A 17,069-nucleotide genomic window follows, 5' to 3' on the forward strand; every position below is an offset into this window, starting at 1 on the left:
TACACCCATAAACATGTGTACAATCTTATGGTCTACTTACCACTGAGTTTCTTAAAGCCATGTGCATATTTTAAAAATCACTAGACTAAATGAAAATTGGAACAAGATGCTATTTGAGAGAAGGCGCTACCCAGAGATGCCTGAAGAACACTGCTCTGTGACTCTCCTATGAAGTAAGCAAGCCTCTTGCCCATCAATAGATAGAACCTATGCTTTCCAGATAAACCCTATCCTGAGAAATTAGATTAAGATGGAAAAAACAGAATTAAAAAATATATATTTTAACCATCCAAACTGAGTACTAAAAAAACATGGTTCCTAAAGAAGCATGGAAGAGTTGAAAAGTTAACAGCCAGACCAGTTGGATTGTGTTTTGGAAAATATCACACTGTTAAACTCACAGTGCTTCAGGACTGTGCCCAGTGACTCTGAAGATAAGAGAGAGAAGAGGAAATGGTGATAGAGAGCCTTATAAGTTCAGGGATGCGCTAAAAAAACTACTGGAAGGTCTAAGAGAGTCTCATGAAACATAAAATCCCAATGCAACTGTAATCTGAATGTGAGGAAAAGGTTATTCTTAAAAAAATAGTTGCATTCTTGCAAAATATATTAATCTTGAGTCTTCGACCTTTTTTTTTTTTCAGGTTGAAAAAGTTAAGCATGATTCATATACTAAAGATTTCCATTCTATGCTTAGTATTTCTTTTAAAATTGCATTCTAACCCAAGGATGTGTCTCTCTCTCTCCTCTGTTTTGGTTCTTTTGCTTGCTCTGTCCCAGGTTGGCCTTCATTCCATGATGTGATCAGTTCTGATGCAGTCACATTCACAGATGACTTTTCCTATGGGATGCACAGGGTGGAAACCAGCTGCTCTCAGGTCAGTTAATCCCACCTGGAAATCCGAAATGCTGCTCACTCTGCACTGCAAGCACTTTCAAGACTCCTGGCTGTACTAAATATAGCAACTAAGGCCAAGTGACCCATCACAAAAGGGACAAACACAATGAAGTCTCTATCAAGTCCTAATGACATCTAGTCTTGAGGAGTTTAGCAAGTCCAATTAAATGTCAGTCATTGGCTTCAACACTATTAAACAAAATCATTGGTAGGAAAAATCATCTTCAATTGACTTAATACGGTGGGGAATGGGCCATTCTTAGGGTATGTGAAGACTTCATCACATGGCCTCACATAATCTATTTACATAATCCCCCTCTCCCTGCAGTTCTGTGCACTCATTGTTCAGTTATAATACCTCTAATGCTAATGACCCCAACATGGTCAACGAAGACTCCAGAAACAGCTCTCCTTGGGTGGATGTGAGGAGGGAGGTTGGAGAACGGCAGAAGGGAGAGGAGGTTCAGTGGTGGGCTGTGTGAGGGCAGAGAGCGAATGTGTGATAAGGCAATTCCTTCTCTGCTTCTCCTAGGAATAGGCCTCTCCTCATTTCCAAGGATGTTCTAGTTAGTTCTTTCCACCCTGCTCTGACTGAATTAGTGCTGGATCTAAGGGGGAAAGTGAACGTGTGTTGAGGAGAAGGCAAAAATATACTTAATCTGTCATCCCAATCAAGAAATTTGAACTTTGTGGGGTTTTGTGCTCAAGCCCAGAGACATAGCCAGAACCTTCTAGTTCTAGAGCAACTGCACATTAGATAGTCTCTTCTAGTTCTCTAGAACTAGGGCAACTGCACATTTTATTCTAGAGTAGGTAGTCCTACTCTAATTTGCTTTAAATAAGTAAGTGAAATATAAAGTCTGAGTATTGTGGCACTGGAACTCATTGATACTACAGAGTGTTTTGTTGGGGGCTGTCTCTTATACAGTACATATCAGAGGTAGAGGGGGCACAATCAGGCAGCCGTGATAGCAAGGGGATTGCCACGTGGGCCTCCCTCAGCCTTCTTCCACCTGATCGTTAACCCCCTTCATCAGGCACATGAGTTTTAGGGAGTAGGTAGCATATTTACTACCAAGTAGGGAGGGAGATTGGTTTGAACCTAACCACCTGATGAATTCCTGTTTTATTTTTTTAAAATAAGGCTGGCAAGTTAACTGTCTTCTAAGTATGAGGACCACTCTCTCCCTTGAAAAGCAGACTTTATATTTTATCCAAGTCACATTTTCAGTTCACTCTTGTTTCTCAGATCTGAGTCTGAGCAAGATAGTGGTACTTTTTTTTTTTTTTTTTTTTTTTTTTGCGGTACGCGGGCCTCTCACTGTTGTGGCCTCTTCCGTTGCGGAGCACAGGCTCAGTGGCCATGGCTCATGGGCCCAGCCGCTCCGCGGCATGTGGGATCTTCCCGGACTGGGGCACGAACCCGTGTCCCTTGCATCGGCAGGCGGACTCCCAACCGATAGTGGTACTTTTTGATCCTGGGACTCACCCCCAGAGATTCGAATTTAATTGGTTTGGGTGAGGCCTGAACATCAACATTCTTAAAAACTCCCCTGGTAAATGTTCATAATAACCTTATGACTAGATAATGTTATTCTCTCTCATTTTACACTTGAGAAAACGGAGGCACAAGGAGTGTAATTACACTTGTGTAGATATTCATAGATTGAACTGAGACTTGAATTTGGGCAGTTAGCTCCAGAGCTCTTTATGGTGCTCAGCTGGATAAATAAGTAGATAGAGGGGAGGTAGGTAGGTAGGTAGATAGATAGATAGATAGGTAGATAGATAGATAGATACATGTACCACAAAGAGTCATATTGAAATAAGAAAAAAAAAAAACCCAAATCCTCTGATCCCTCAGCAGTTAAATTCAATTCAGTTTTGGATTCAATTGAATTTTTATTATTTTTGTTATAACTGCCACAGAAGCAAATTGTGAATATCTACCCAGGAATCTAAAATACTTGACAAAAAAGTGAGGTTGGATGGTACACAGTAATTTGTAACTTAGGTTCATAGTACTTAGTAAACCTCTCTTAAGGCTAATGGTTGTTTTTTTCTTTCTTTTTTTAAGCTGCCTTAAAGGCTGTTATATGACTGCTACTTTCCTTTTCACTCAGAACCCACTTTCAAACATTGAGTTCTATGAAAATCAAATAAAAAAGGGACAGAAAAGGTGGGGCATAAGATAATACCTTTCCTTCAGGCCCTACTCTGATGTCTTCGTGACTAATTCTTATAATTCACAGTTAGAATATACTTCCTCCTTTCTCTGTGCCAGCCACTGAGGTAACACCAGTAGGAGTCAAGACAAGGCCATTAGGAAGATGTCCTACAGTGACCAGAGGAATGAAACCCACAGACTGTGCCCAAATTAGGCAACACTCATAACAGATACCAAGCTAACCCAAGCATAGCTCTTAGCCCTTTGGTTAAAGGCCTAGGTGACTGTTACTCTTCTTTGGTCCTTTCCTAACAGTTGGGTGAAGAACTAACGCTGACTGACCTACTCCATTTCAGCTTCTTTTTCCACCACCTTTATTTCTCACATTAGAAAGTGACCCTTTCTTAAATAAAAGTCTTAAATTTAAAGAGAAGAGGGAGGGATATTTGTTCCATTTCTTTCTTAAATTTAAAGAGAAGAGAGAGGGAAATTTGTTCCATTAACGCATGTGTAAACATGCATGCTTTGAGAAGTAAGTACCACGTAGAAAATAATTGGGTTCCAGCCCCAAAGAATATGTTTGCTGGACTCTTTCCTGTGTGGACAGAGTGGGCATGTCTGCCCCACAGTGCACTAAGAGTTCACTAAGCTAAAGTGTGCTGGTGTCTTTCCTTTCAGTTTCTTTGTCTTCTAATTTGTGTTTGACACAGACATTTATTTTCCTCTTGTATTACATTTTTCTTTAGTTTTCTCTTGTCCATTTTCTCATTCATCCTTTTATCTTGACTCGAGGGAAAAAAACTGGTTTAATGGTTTCCATACTAGAGTAACCACTTGTATCTTACTTCCTAGTTTCTCACCCTTAACACTATTTTTCATTATCAGTTTATCTTCTTTTACCTTCTTTCAGTTTAGGTAGTCTCTTCTCCTACTTGCACCTTCTCCCATCTTTTTTTTTTTTTTCTTTTAAACTTTTGGATGGTGACATGGTATGGCAAAATTGTCTGGTTTGCTTCTCCTCTTTCTAAAATTCTTGTTGTATTTTGAATTCACATGGTTTGTCCTTTCTCTGGACTGCATTGCATGAAAGGGGTTTGTGTTATAAAGAATCTATTAGATGTTTTCAGTATCTTAGAGACATTCTCAGTCGGACATGGTATGTGGAATGCTTCTTTCCTTATGGTAAAGATGGAGCATCTAAACACGTAGACCCTTTTACTGCCAACTTACACAAATAAACTGAACTTCTGTGGATGGAACCAGTAGACTCAACCTGCTTGCCTGGCAATATGGTGATTTTTTTTTTTGGTGTATGGGTCTCTAATTCTTGCTTTAGTACTTAGGATTCTTCTCCTTCTCCTTCTCCTTCTCCCCTCCCCCATCCTCCCTTCTCCTTCTCCCCTGCCCCTTCTTCTTCATTGTGATATGGATCACACCATGCAGTGAATCTGGGTAAGAACTGTAAACACATTGGGAGCCGCACCTACCACCTCATTATACTACACTGTAGTTTTTCCATGTGTCCAGTGACTTCTTCTTCTTTTTTTTTTTTTTAATTTTATTTATTTATCTTTGGCTGAGTTGGGTCTTTGTTGCTGCACATGGGCTTTCTCTAGTTGCGGGAATGGGGGCTACTCTTCATTGCGGTGCGCGGGCTTCTCATTGCAGTGGCTTCTCTTGTTGTGGAGCATGGGCTCTTAGGCGTGCAGGCTTCAGTAGTTGTGGCACATGGGCTCAGTAGTTGTGGCTCATGAGCTCTAGAGCGCAGGCTCAGTAGTTGTGGCTTGCGGGCTTAGTTGCTCCGCGACATGTGGGATTGTCCCGGACCAGGACTTGAACCTGTGACCTCTGCGTTGGCAGGCAGATTCTTAACCACTGTGCCACCAGGGAAACCCTTTTTTTAAAAAAATTTTTTATTGGAGTATAGTTGCTTTACAATGTTGTGTTAGTTTACTGTGCGGCAAAGTGAATCAGCTATGTGTATACATCTATCCCCTCTTTTTTGGATTTCCTTCCCATTTAGGTCACCACAGAGCACTGAGTAGAGTTCCCTGTGCTATACAGTAGGTTCTCATTAGTTATCTATTTTATATATAGTATCAATAGTGTGTATATGTCAATCCCAATCTCCCAATTCATCCCATCCCCCCACCCTTTTTCCCCCTTGGTATCCGTACGTTTGTTCTCTCCAGTGACTTCTTAGGTAGTAATACTGTAGTAAAATTTTTATTGAGAAAGTTAAGATTTATTTAGTACTGTAATCACTTTTCAGAGAAATATTGCAGTCAGGTCCTTCTAAAAGAATTGCTGTGTAAGAAGCCTAGCTCAGTGCCTGATCTTTACGTTAACAGCACAGAAAACAAGCAAGGGTAGTAGAGATTCTTCACTGTCTTCCTCAGGATTCCTGCTTGTGGAGGAGATTGGTTACCCTGCTACATTCTGATTTTTGTTGCAACTATATTTGTTTTCTTTTACTGTTCTACCTACTGAGTTGAGGAATTATATTCCAGTTGTCTCCTCCAAAGAGGACGTTTATCTTAAATTTGCCCACTTTGGTGGGCGTATGTATCTTCCCCCTGGCTGTAGCAATTTCCTAACAATTTTCAGTTATAAAGAATTTTTCTTAATTTCGTTTAATTCACATTTTTAGTTAGCGATAAAATATATTGCTTCTATTCCACTTTCACTGACTACTATGAGTAATTGCTTGATGGCTTCTTCCTAATCCTCCCACCCCAGCCTGTTAGGCAACACTGTCAGGAATTTAAATTCAGTGCAAAGAGGTAAGATTTGCATGCTTTAAGCTGTAGTTCAGCAAAGTAAGTCTCTCCCAGAAATACTTGGGGAATTTTTCCTTCTTTAGATCAAAATTCTACATCTGCAGCAAATGGGAGACCAATAAATCACTTAACTTTTTGTAATAATCTTTGAGGAAGAACCCTGAGTTTACCCAAGTTGGACTGTATTTATGACTGCAGCTATTACTGCTTGAATCTATGGTAGAGTCCCTTAAGTTTGTTTTAGATCCTTATTAATTTGTTCTAAGTCAGCCAAATCAACAGAAAGGTAAATATCCACCAATACAAAGTATTTTTCAAGAGTTAAGCAGTTTTGGGGCTTCCCTGGTGGCAGAGTGGTTAAGAATCCACCTGTCAGTGCAGCGGACACTGGTTTGAGCTCTGGTCCAGGAAGATCCCACATGCCGCGGAGCAACTAAGCCCGTGTGCCACAACTACTGAGCCTGCGCTCTAGAGCCCATGAGAGCCCTGTGCCACAACTGCTGAGCCAGTGTGCCACAACTACTGAAGCTTGCGTGCCTAGAGCCCGTACTCCACAACAAGAGAAGCCACTGAATAAGAAGCCCGTGCACCGCAATGAAGATTAGCCGCTGCTCACCACAACTAGAGAAAGCTGTGCGCAGCAACAAAGACCCAATGCAGCCAAAATTAATAAATTAAAAAAACAAAAAGAGTTAAGCGGTTTTTGGTAAAACCCCAAACCTTATTAATCTTTTGCAGATGACAACTCATATATTGCTGATGATTAAAGACACCCATGTGTTACAATAGGATTTCAGACTCACAGCCCCTCTTTTTCTTGATCTTTCAGTAAAATCATAATGCTAAACTGGTGACTTCACAATCATTTCCTTGGCAAAAGATTAATATCACAAGCACAGAGGAAAAGAGCCCTACTTACACACAAGTGTCTTTGATAACAATGGGAGAAAACAGGATACTACTGGCAAAGTAAATTGCTTTCCTTCTTAAAACTCTTTTCTCCTTCCCATCCTGCCCCATGCGCCCAAGTGTAAAAGCCGTGCTTTGAAACTGCTTCGTCTTGTAGATCAAACACTTAAGAGAAAATGATAATAATAAAACCCCAAACATCCTAGGAATAGCTGGGAGAAAACCTTCCAGGACAGTTGGAAATATATCAGTGCAGAAATATGTAACTGTGTTGAATGCACTATTTGTGTTTCTTATGCACACAATTGAGAATTGCAGTCAGATTTTAAGGAATTATGTTAAATTTGATGCTAAATCACTTTTCTTTTTTTTGAGGGGGGTCCTTTCCCTTGGTTCTCTACAGGTTCTTTAGCTGCCAATTTTTCTGAGAGGCTTAGGTGATAAAGAATTCCCATGGGAATTAAAATTATTTCTTTTGAACAATGCTTATCTCATGCTTCCTCAGAATAAGAGCTGGAATATTCAGTCATAGTTTGTACTTTACCTGTAAAAGAAAGAAATACATAACCATTTTAAAACAACTTTCAAAATGCACACCAAAGATTGTACCCTGAAATAAATCATTAACAGCAGGTTTCAGAGATTTCTTCATTGGGCAGCCAGTTTGTTTCAGTTACAACCAGGTGTGCTGAGGGATCCCAGCTCACTGCCAGCTGGCTGGGGCCCGGACGCGGAGCTCGCAGGTGGCTAAAGAAACAGTGCATCTCTGACAACTTTCATTCATCACCGTAGCCTTCCGCCAGGGGTAGAAGCTGGAAAGAATTGGCTCCATGGGTGCTCCCCTCAGGGAGATGCCTTCAGGGCTTGTGCACTTTTAAAAGAAACCGGGTACTGGTCTTTTATGGGAGACTAGGTGTTCCTGGGAGGAAGGAGAAATGGTACTGTGTGGTTAGGCTTCCTTCAGACAAACGGCCTTACAACTTTGCAGGCAACCGGATGGGCATGTATGTGGTAGCACAGATATAAATGAACACCTTACTCTTCCCTCAGTTATGTGAGCCTGGAGTGAATCTTCCAGAACACCTTGTGCAAGCATGATGAAGCTATCACTATTGTTTTTAGGGGACCGTTACCATTACTGAGGATTTCCCTACCCCATCACCAACCCATATACTTATTTACCAATGATTTTTGTTGCCTTTTCCCCACTATAATTTCTCTTCCTCATCCTGCTCCCTTTTTCTTTTGCCTGGATTGGGGACATCTAGAATCTGTGTACTTCTTATTGAAATGACTAGTTTCATTGATTGAAATGAAACTGCAGGCCGATAACCAACTCAGTCCAACAGATTAAATTACTCTAATTTGGATTTTTTTTTAATGATTTGGGAAATGAATACTACAAAATGGCTTCAAGTATACCATTGCTATGCTTTATTTTTGTAGTAAGGTAAAGAGAACTGTTTTCTAAATATGCTCAAGATGATTAATAAAGGCAATATCATTTATTTTTGCCCAGATAGCTGTATTCTGTCGTTAAAAAAAAAGAAAAACCCAAAAAACTATCTGAGGCTTTTATGTGAAAACTCCACCTCTCAGGTGCCAGGTGATTGAAGAGCCGGAGCTGCACATGAGATCAATAATTGTGCACACCTACTGGTCACCGAGAGCACCAGTTCCTGTTGGCCTGCACGCTGACTCTTTTGGCAGGCAGAAATAGGTGCTTTCCTGTGTCCATTGGGTAAAAGCATGTGTATTTTTACTGGTGCATCTTAGCTGCTGATGCCTGAAAATTTGGTCTCCATTGTTTATAGAAAGGAAAAGCCATCTGAGCTGTCAGCCTCGATATTACCTAAACCTGCATAAAATGTGGTAAAATAATGCAAGATTTGTTTTTTAGGCCTGTTTCATATTTTCCAGGCAACAGATCAAATCAGTTCAGGGTTCATTTTTAGTTCTTTAATAAGCTGACACAGTATGTTGGCAGTAAAATAAGAATGCACTTTTACCATGGAAGTGCCCTATAGTTGAAGTTGCTATTTGTGCTATTCATTAATAACTAGAGAACCCTCGAAAATTGAATTTAGTACTTTCTATGGGGAAACTGAGATTCTGGTTCTTTCCACTGTAATGAGCACCATCCCTCACTTCTCTCTCATCGTCTCCTATTTTCCTTCCTTGCAATGTAAAAGTGTTTTATACACCAAACGAGCACAGTGAGAAGAATGAATAAACCATCTGTATGTCTCTTCTCTCACGTTCTTGCCTAAGTCTTGACTCCTCCATCTGCTTGAGATGCTCTGCCCTGGATATCCGCTCCTTCACTTCCTCCAGGTTCTTATCCCAAAGCCAGCCCGGAAAAACCACCCCTGGCCACCTTACCTAAAATGTCAGCCCCCAACCTGACAATCTGTGTCACTTTCTGGTTTTCGTTTTTGTTTTGCTCCTGAGCATTTATTTCCACCTACTGTGCTCTACAGTCCCTTATTTCCTTTGTATTGTCTATCTCCCCCACTGGAATGTAAGCTCCATGAGGCTACTGCCTGTACCTCCAGAGTCTGGCACAGTGCCTGGCATGTAGCAGATGCTCCATAAATATTTGTGAAATGAATGAACGGGGGTCATTTGCCCCAGGCTTTGGTTTCTTTGCTATGTGACGAACGATGTGTTTTCGCAGCCTGTTTGAATGTGGAGCACTAACGTCCCCCATGCCCTTCAGCCCCGTCCCTGCTGAGGAGGGTGGGGGACAGGTGAGTGTGGCCTGTGCTGTTGTCTCCTGGAGCCGAATCCAGCAGCAGACTGGTTAGTGCGGGCTCTGTTCAGTGAGCCAGGCTTTTTGGAGACGCTTTCTCTGGGCTGGATTTCTCTTAACACCGTCATAACCAACCATCCCTCCTTCTGCCTCTGGCTGGACTCTCTGCCTCTCCTCCTTCCCCAGCTTTTTGGATAGTCAGTAGCATGGAATGAGCTCGACAGCTTATTCCTTCTCCACATGACCCAATTTGTGCAGGTAACGCAGCCCTCATGGCACTCCACCTGTTGGAGGCCAGAAAAACCGATTGTGTGGACTAGTGACGTTTCCATTTGTCCCACTGCAGTCTTGGTGACCGTGACATAAATCTGTTGAGTCTTGCTATTGCTTTGCTGAGTTCCAAGAACATCCAATGCTTGTCTGATGTTAAGTTTTACTGCCCATGAAAGCAAACGTCACCTCCGTCATGGCCAGTTAAACAGTATCTTTTACAGTGGACTTCTGCATATCTGAAAGCCACCCATCCAAAGCCAAAAGCAGTGCCAGAGGTCCAGATCAAGGGTCAACACAATTCATAAAACTATTTCAGTCATTTTTCAGCTGGCTGAGTGGCTTCACAGATCAGAAGATACAGTGGCTCCTAAATGATTTCTGATATGCACAATTCTAGTGTTTTTTAGTCTCAGCATGTGAGTCAAAACCTGCCAGAAACCATCTTTGCAGCTATTGACAGGCGGATTAGAAATCATCCATGATGGCTTCCATCATTTCTCTACAGGCCGGTCATCCATTTAAACTGCTGAATGTGAGTCCCCCTCAAAGCCGGCTTTGTACACGCTGTTGACTTACATTTTGCCCTTCTCTTGCAGTGCGGTGCTCACCTCGGGCACATTTTTGACGACGGACCTCGTCCAACTGGCAAAAGATACTGCATAAACTCTGCGTCCTTGTCTTTCACACCTGCAGAGATCAGCGACGCCAGTGGGGACAGCGCAGGGGGCAGCCCGGCCCAGGGCGACAAGACGGAGCTGTAGAGGAGTTGATGGAAACAAGTGTACTTAATGCACAGCTTATTAAAACGAATTCGAGAGAGTCTATCTCAGATATATTTTTTCAAAAATAGAAGAGCAATTTTATGCTATTGATATTTTTCTTCTTTTGCTTAAACAGAGGCCCTGGCCATCAATGCATTTTGCTATTGACTAGATCAGGAACTGTTTGTAACTTTAGTGAACCTCAGAGGTAGCTTTGTGAAACTTCTTCACAAGCCACTTACATAGCGTTTGGCATTACTTTCTTCGCCTACATAGCTTCTTCCAATTTTTTTTCTCCTTGCTTAATAGGCAGAAGGTGCTTGGTCTTCAGACATGAAAATCAAGATCTCCTCTGCAGTGCGGAGACCAGGGCTCGGTGGGGCAGGGTGTTGAGACACACGGCCTGGAGGCATTTGTGCAGATCCACCTAAGATAAGGGTGGAGCGATGTCTTGTGAGACTTCTCAGCTTTGTGGAAAGTTTGGGCTGAGGTCCTTTATTCTCCCGAAAAGGGTGTGAAGGTCTAAAGTCTTTCCTTATGTTAAATTGTTGCCAGATCTGAGGGGGCACACTGAGTGTTGTGGCAGAGAAGCAAACATTACCTCATGGTTAGGCCTTTATTTTATTTTTATTTTTCGTTGAAAACATTGGAATGTAAGATAACCGTAAAATGTTGATCCCTGTTTTGTCCAAAATTCACAAAGAAGAGCACCTGCCATTGCCTTCTGTAAGTCTGTCCCTCCACACCTCATACCAGCTGTGGCTGGAAGGGCATTTTGGTGAATTCCCTGTGTAAAATAAAATACTGGGGACAACACACTTCATCAAGGCAGCAGAAGTAAGAGAGAGCAGAGAAGGCTGAGGAGGAAGCCTGGGTACGAGATGTCCAGTGCTCTGAAGAAGAGCAAGTAAGGAACGGAGCCCAGAGGGGAGGGCGGGGGACCTGTGCACAGGGCAAGGTGACCTCTGGAAGGACATTGGGGCTTAAAATAGAAACAGCCAGGAGCTCACATCCCACCCTTGACACTAATCTGCTGTGTGACGAGGGACAAGGTGTCTAGCCTCTCCATGCCTATTCTTTATGTATAAACACGACTTAGAATATTTGCAAAATAATTGACACTCTCAGGGGAAAATTACTATATTGCTATACAATGAAGATCAGTGTTGTAAAATTAAACTGATCTGGTTCTAATTGCCTCAAAGGCCGAAGCCCAGGCATTTGAAATGGAAAGAAGCAGAGAGGAGGGTGACTTAGCTGATTGGTATGGAAACAGTTGGGCCAAGAGCCAGAAATTTTTCTCTGTAGCAGTATGGCTGGTTTTACTCTAAGAAGCTCCACTCAGTTGCCGTATAACATTTAGTCTGGTGGGATGGATGTCCCACCATCCATACGGTGGGATTGTGCACCGTAAGGTTTCTACAGCTCTGAGCAGTGGTGATAGACATTGGTATTGCGGCCGCCAGGCGTGAAGGTATGGTTTATGACTGATATATATTGTGTTTGTAGCCTTGAATGCTAATCCTGAAGTGCAATTTTAAAAAAATAATTTTTTTGTAAATCTTTGATAGCTTATGAATACTGACATCTTTCCTTATAAGCACCAAGACCAAAATAAGAAAGAGGAACACCTGACAATCTTAAAGAAATAATGAGAAACTAAAATGAGAAGTTGTGATCAATCGATGTCAGTGTGGTCATGTCCACATCCTTCTGTGTCTCTCAAAACACCTCCTGGTGAGGCTCTTCATTGTCATGTGGGCCACAACTTTGAGATTCCAGATGTACTGTGCTCTTCTTCCCTCGGCTCCCAGATGTGTCACCTCAGGCCCTGGGGTCACTCTGGAATTTGCAAGTTTCACTCCCCTCTAGAAGTGAGAATTTAAGACCCTTGAAGCCTCAGTGTCCAGACTATCCTAGAAGTCTTCCCCGACCTCACCAAAGGACTCCCAACATATCCCAGAGACCCAAGGATCCCTAAAGAAGTGGGTCTCCCAGGACAATCCTGTCCCAGTGTGCGGTCCATCCTTCGGGGGCTCACGTGGCTCCTGCTTTAGGCGGTGGCCTGCTGCGGGGTCTGCTGGACACGAGCTACAGTGTTGGGGTAGACAAGGAAGATAAACGGGGGCTTCTCCCTCTCCCCAGAGACTCTGGATTCTCACTGTTCCTCCAGTTTTATTGTGGGGCTTAACATTCCCCTCAAAAAGCTCCTCTTCTAATGCTTAGTCTTTGTTCAAGGAAAGCCAGTTTTTCTTCTACCACATTTTCCAGCATCAACTTTAAGAAAAATGCAACATCCTTGGCAAAAAGAAAGTGGGTGTATGCATCATGTGGTTTAATTTCAGATTGCTTTTGAGTTTAAGTGGTATCGAATTTCAGTATATTTCTGTCTTATGTTAAGGAAATATATTACTAAAACGTAAGTGAGCAATAATATCAGCTGTCGAGCACTAGATTTATTTTTGCAGGATATGGAGTGCAATGAACTGAGTCAATATGGCGAGGTGTATGTGATCTGTGGGAGTTATGCCATTTAACATGGGAAACGCATGGGACTTTCCTTCTCTGCACTCCAGCCCTCACTGTGCCGTTAGGAGACGCAGCTTTCTTTGCTGGTGTGTAAAAAAGTACGTCCATACACTCATGTGGAATGGATCTGAAGAAAGCAACAGTACATATTGTATTAGAGAACATTTCTATGTGTTTAAACTTTTCACTTTATAGATGAATTTAAACTCTTAATGTAAATGACATAGCGATTTGAAAGCCTCTCCATGTTAATTGAATTGAAAATGCCTTGCTTTAAATATGGAATATGATGAAAGGGATTAGCATTTGTTCTGAAGGTCAAATACTACTTTTGCCTTAGATAGCTTTGTAAGAATTTTTCTCCAAGCAATTCAAAACTTTTGAAAAATGACATGGAATTTTCATTAAAAACCCTTTTCCTATGTCTATTGTATACAGAAATTATGTAATAAAATCTCTTTATAAAAATGTTTTCCTCTCTGATTCCTAAAGACTTCTCTTATTTTTAGCACAGATGCACAGACCATCCACTGGAGTTTGCCATAGGCTGCTCTGTTTACCTCCTTACCCAGCTGACATGTCTGTAGTTTGTACAGAGGGCCTTTTATCTGGTGTGGACTTTATAAGCTGGGGCTCTGACAGTGGGTCTAGTCCGACTCCCCATACCCCAGGCCCCAGGAGAGGCCTCCTGGGATCTGAAAGGTTGGAGGGAAGGGAAACATTTACAGAATTACTCTACTTTCACCTCATCTCAGCAGAATCTTCAGCAGCTTGTATATGTTTTTGTGCTTAAGACATGGACTTTGGCAAGTTGCATCACGATAACGCTATAAGTGAAAATGCAGGAATGATACCATGCTGATGCCTAGGCTTCTGTTAAATAATTTGACAGGAGACATACTGTTGTCAAGGACTCGTCTCTAGGGAAACATGTTATGGGTTCGCCATTGCTCACAGATGATTCACCTTTAAATATCTCTAACAGAAGAGTTTCGGTATAGTATTATTTGTTGTTGAAATTTTTTAGTTTAATTTTTTGGTTCATTTTGTTGATTTGTTTATTTTGGGAGGAGAAATGAGGTGATGAGGACTTTTGTTTTTCAGCCACTTCTTTAAGTCATATTCCTGGGATCCTAAAATTCACAGGCCAGCAATTTCATGTAGTGTACCTTAGAACGGTGCTTCTCAAAGTGTGGTCCCCAGACGGCGGCATCAGCATCACCTGCAAACTTGCTACGAATATAAGTTTTCTTAAACTTAATGCATCAGAAATTCTGGGGTAGGGCCTTATCGATTTATGTTTTAGCAGCCCTCTTTGTGATTCTGGTGTTTGTTCAACTTTGAGAACCACTGTCTTGGAACTTTCTGTGAGAAAACTTCATTTAGCATTAATTCTAAAAGCATTTCCATCTGACCCTCCAGAATGGTTTATTTTGTCATCACTGGTTGTCTTTCTGTAGAAGTGGGTCAGTTTTCCCAAAGCTTCATGCCTTTCAGCTATTCCTGTCCTTCATTGCCCATTTGCCTTGTTCTAGAAGACTAACTGGTTCTCATCAAGCAGTACCACCTTAGCTCCTGTTTGCATTTATGGGTTGACATTGGGCTGCCCCGTGGTGCTCGCCATACCTTTCTAGAACTGCAAGATGTCCATGGCAGGGTTCATCTCAGCAATTCCATTTCCCATTTCTTTCATTTCCTTATGCCTGTACCTTCCATCATCATCATCACCATCATCATCATTTTTTTTAACCTATTAGGAGATTTTTACAAAGGTGCCATGTACCCAAATCATGACTCTTTTTTGTCAGAAAACTGCCATCATTACCCAGATCGTAACAATGAAATGACTTCTAGAAGATGCTAGTATTTAAAAAAGCCTTGGGACAGGCTTACAAGCATCCTGTACTGACTTCTTACCAGTGTTTATTGTGTATTACATAACTGATAGAAATTTAACCATTTTGATGTAGGATCTGAAAAAATGCCACATGCCATAAAAGAATAGTCTAAAAAGAAATCTTCCCATCCAATATCTCCCAGAGGCTAGCCTTGTCCTGGACCAACCTGGAAAGGGATTGGCCAAAGATGATTACAGGTTCTAAACCAAGCAGCTCTATAAATCTGTCATGCGAGTAAGGGACTTTTATTGAACCATGATAGGATAAGGCCATAGTGACTGGAGATTTAGGAACCAAATCAGATCCTCAGGCCTACCTGAGATTTTCGCCAACTTTTAGGTTGGTTACAGAATCACACTATTGTCAGATTATGGATGCCAGAGAACCTCATTCTTATTTCAAGGTTTGCAATTCCCCTCCCTGCAGTGTCCACCACTACCATTCCCAGCAAACACACCCTCATCCTTATCATCCAGACTGGGCAGGACCCGGACAGATTTTCAGGAATAAAGAGCAGGACAAGTCAATTAGTAATTTTTAAGTACTTAACCTCAGCACTGTACTGACAAGGGAGTAGAAAGGTGTAGAAATAAGTAGAAAGCAAAGTAAGAGTCTTTTGTGCAGGTCTCAGCCTATCAGTGGTAATGTTATTGGCTGGAAATGCCTGGAGCCACTTACCTGGGCCCTGGTGTGCTTCCCACAGACATCTCCCTTTTCCAAACCAACGTTACCACTGGCCAGACCCTTGTGGTTATTATTATGGTTGCAAGACGCCGTCAGCAATAATCACCTGGAAACTTTAAAAAGTGTATTACTTACAAGCCCTGGAGCATATCAGGCACACCCCAGGACACACAGTGGGGCTGCAGGTAGAGAGAGAGAGAGAGCATGGGCCTGGGGTTCTGCCTTTATTGGGGTTGAGGGTGGAACCCTGGGGCCTCATGGGCTCACTCTTTATTGGCACGTTTAAAACATAAGAGCTGGAATTCAAAGCTGGAAGAAGAAAGAAAAAACAAGTGGCCCAAGTGACTGGCCAGTTATCTAAATCAACCAGGATCTCTAAAGCAAAGGAGCCTCATGGGGGTAGGGGTGGGAAGGGAGAGTGCATGTGTCCTGGCTCTTCAGTCACGTGACTGGCAATGTGTTTATTCAAGACAGCCCTCTTTGAAGTGGATACCTTGGCAATGGAAGCTTAAATTAGGCATTTGCATCGCAAAAGAAAAGCCCACTGTCAGGGCTTATATTACTATCCACCCTGTGATACCAAGGCATCATAGTCAGTGATGAGGACACTAATGGCCTAGATAGCTGATATGCTAAAAGTCAGGTATAGGGCATGTTGTAAACAGAAATTACACATGTAAATAGGATTATAGTAGCAAAAAATATAATAATTATACAGGCAGTAGTCTGAAATCTTGTAGGCACCCATTGTCCTAAACTTGAAAGGTCCAGCCATGAAAATAGGTCAGTGATCTCAGGGACCCTGGGAATCTGTTCAAAGATTTAGTAAGATCGTGGAATATTTTAACAACTTGGGCCATCTGGTGTAAATAGGTTTGAACCTGTCCTGATTTGGTAGATTGCTCCATATCTCGTTGAACCAGTCTCTGAGTCCTGAGAATAGGTCAGCTCAGTTAAAGGGCTGTGTCTTATTTCAGAAAGCAGTGAGGCAGGTGGGTTCCCTAAGTTAGGCCCATGTGGTGCAGGTATTTGGATCAGGTATTTAATAAGAGGCATTTCTATAGAAACAAACAAACAAAAAACACACAAAGGTTAATGACTGGAGCAGATTATAATCCCAGTTACTGAGTTCTGAAGGCAGTTGGTCAAGAAGACTTCCAGATGGTGAGCTCGAAGCATCTTCAGAGGATGTGAGGGGAGACAGTGGCAATCTGATAGATCTTCCTGTTTTGCAGTTTGAATGTCTCTGGTGGTTTTTTGAGTGTCCCACATAACAATAGACATGAAGACTGTCCACACACAAGTGAGGTGACTTCTCTGAAGTTGATATAAAGTTGTCCCACTTTAGCTTGCATGGCTCTGGGTAAAGGAGCCAGGCAAGCTAAAGAGCCAATTTTAGTTCTCAATGATTCCAAGTC

General features: G+C 42.0%; 1 protein-coding gene across 2 annotated transcripts in view; it reads left to right on the top strand.

The window, feature by feature from the left end:
- The window catches only part of MSRB3 (methionine sulfoxide reductase B3), a 163,655-nt gene extending 150,116 nt beyond the window's left edge, over nucleotides 1-13,539 (top strand). For both annotated transcript variants that reach the window (XM_055085182.1, XM_055085181.1), the window contains exons 6-7: nucleotides 781-878; nucleotides 10,376-13,539. In XM_055085182.1, the coding sequence (XP_054941157.1) occupies nucleotides 781-878; nucleotides 10,376-10,540 (263 nt within the window). In that variant the 3' untranslated portion in view covers nucleotides 10,541-13,539. The remainder of the gene's footprint in view (nucleotides 1-780; nucleotides 879-10,375) is intronic.
- Nucleotides 13,540-17,069: the final 3,530 nt, after the last annotated feature.

The sequence above is a fragment of the Physeter macrocephalus genome, chromosome 6 (assembly GCF_002837175.3).
Source record: "Physeter macrocephalus isolate SW-GA chromosome 6, ASM283717v5, whole genome shotgun sequence".
Lineage (NCBI taxonomy): Eukaryota > Metazoa > Chordata > Mammalia > Artiodactyla > Physeteridae > Physeter > Physeter macrocephalus.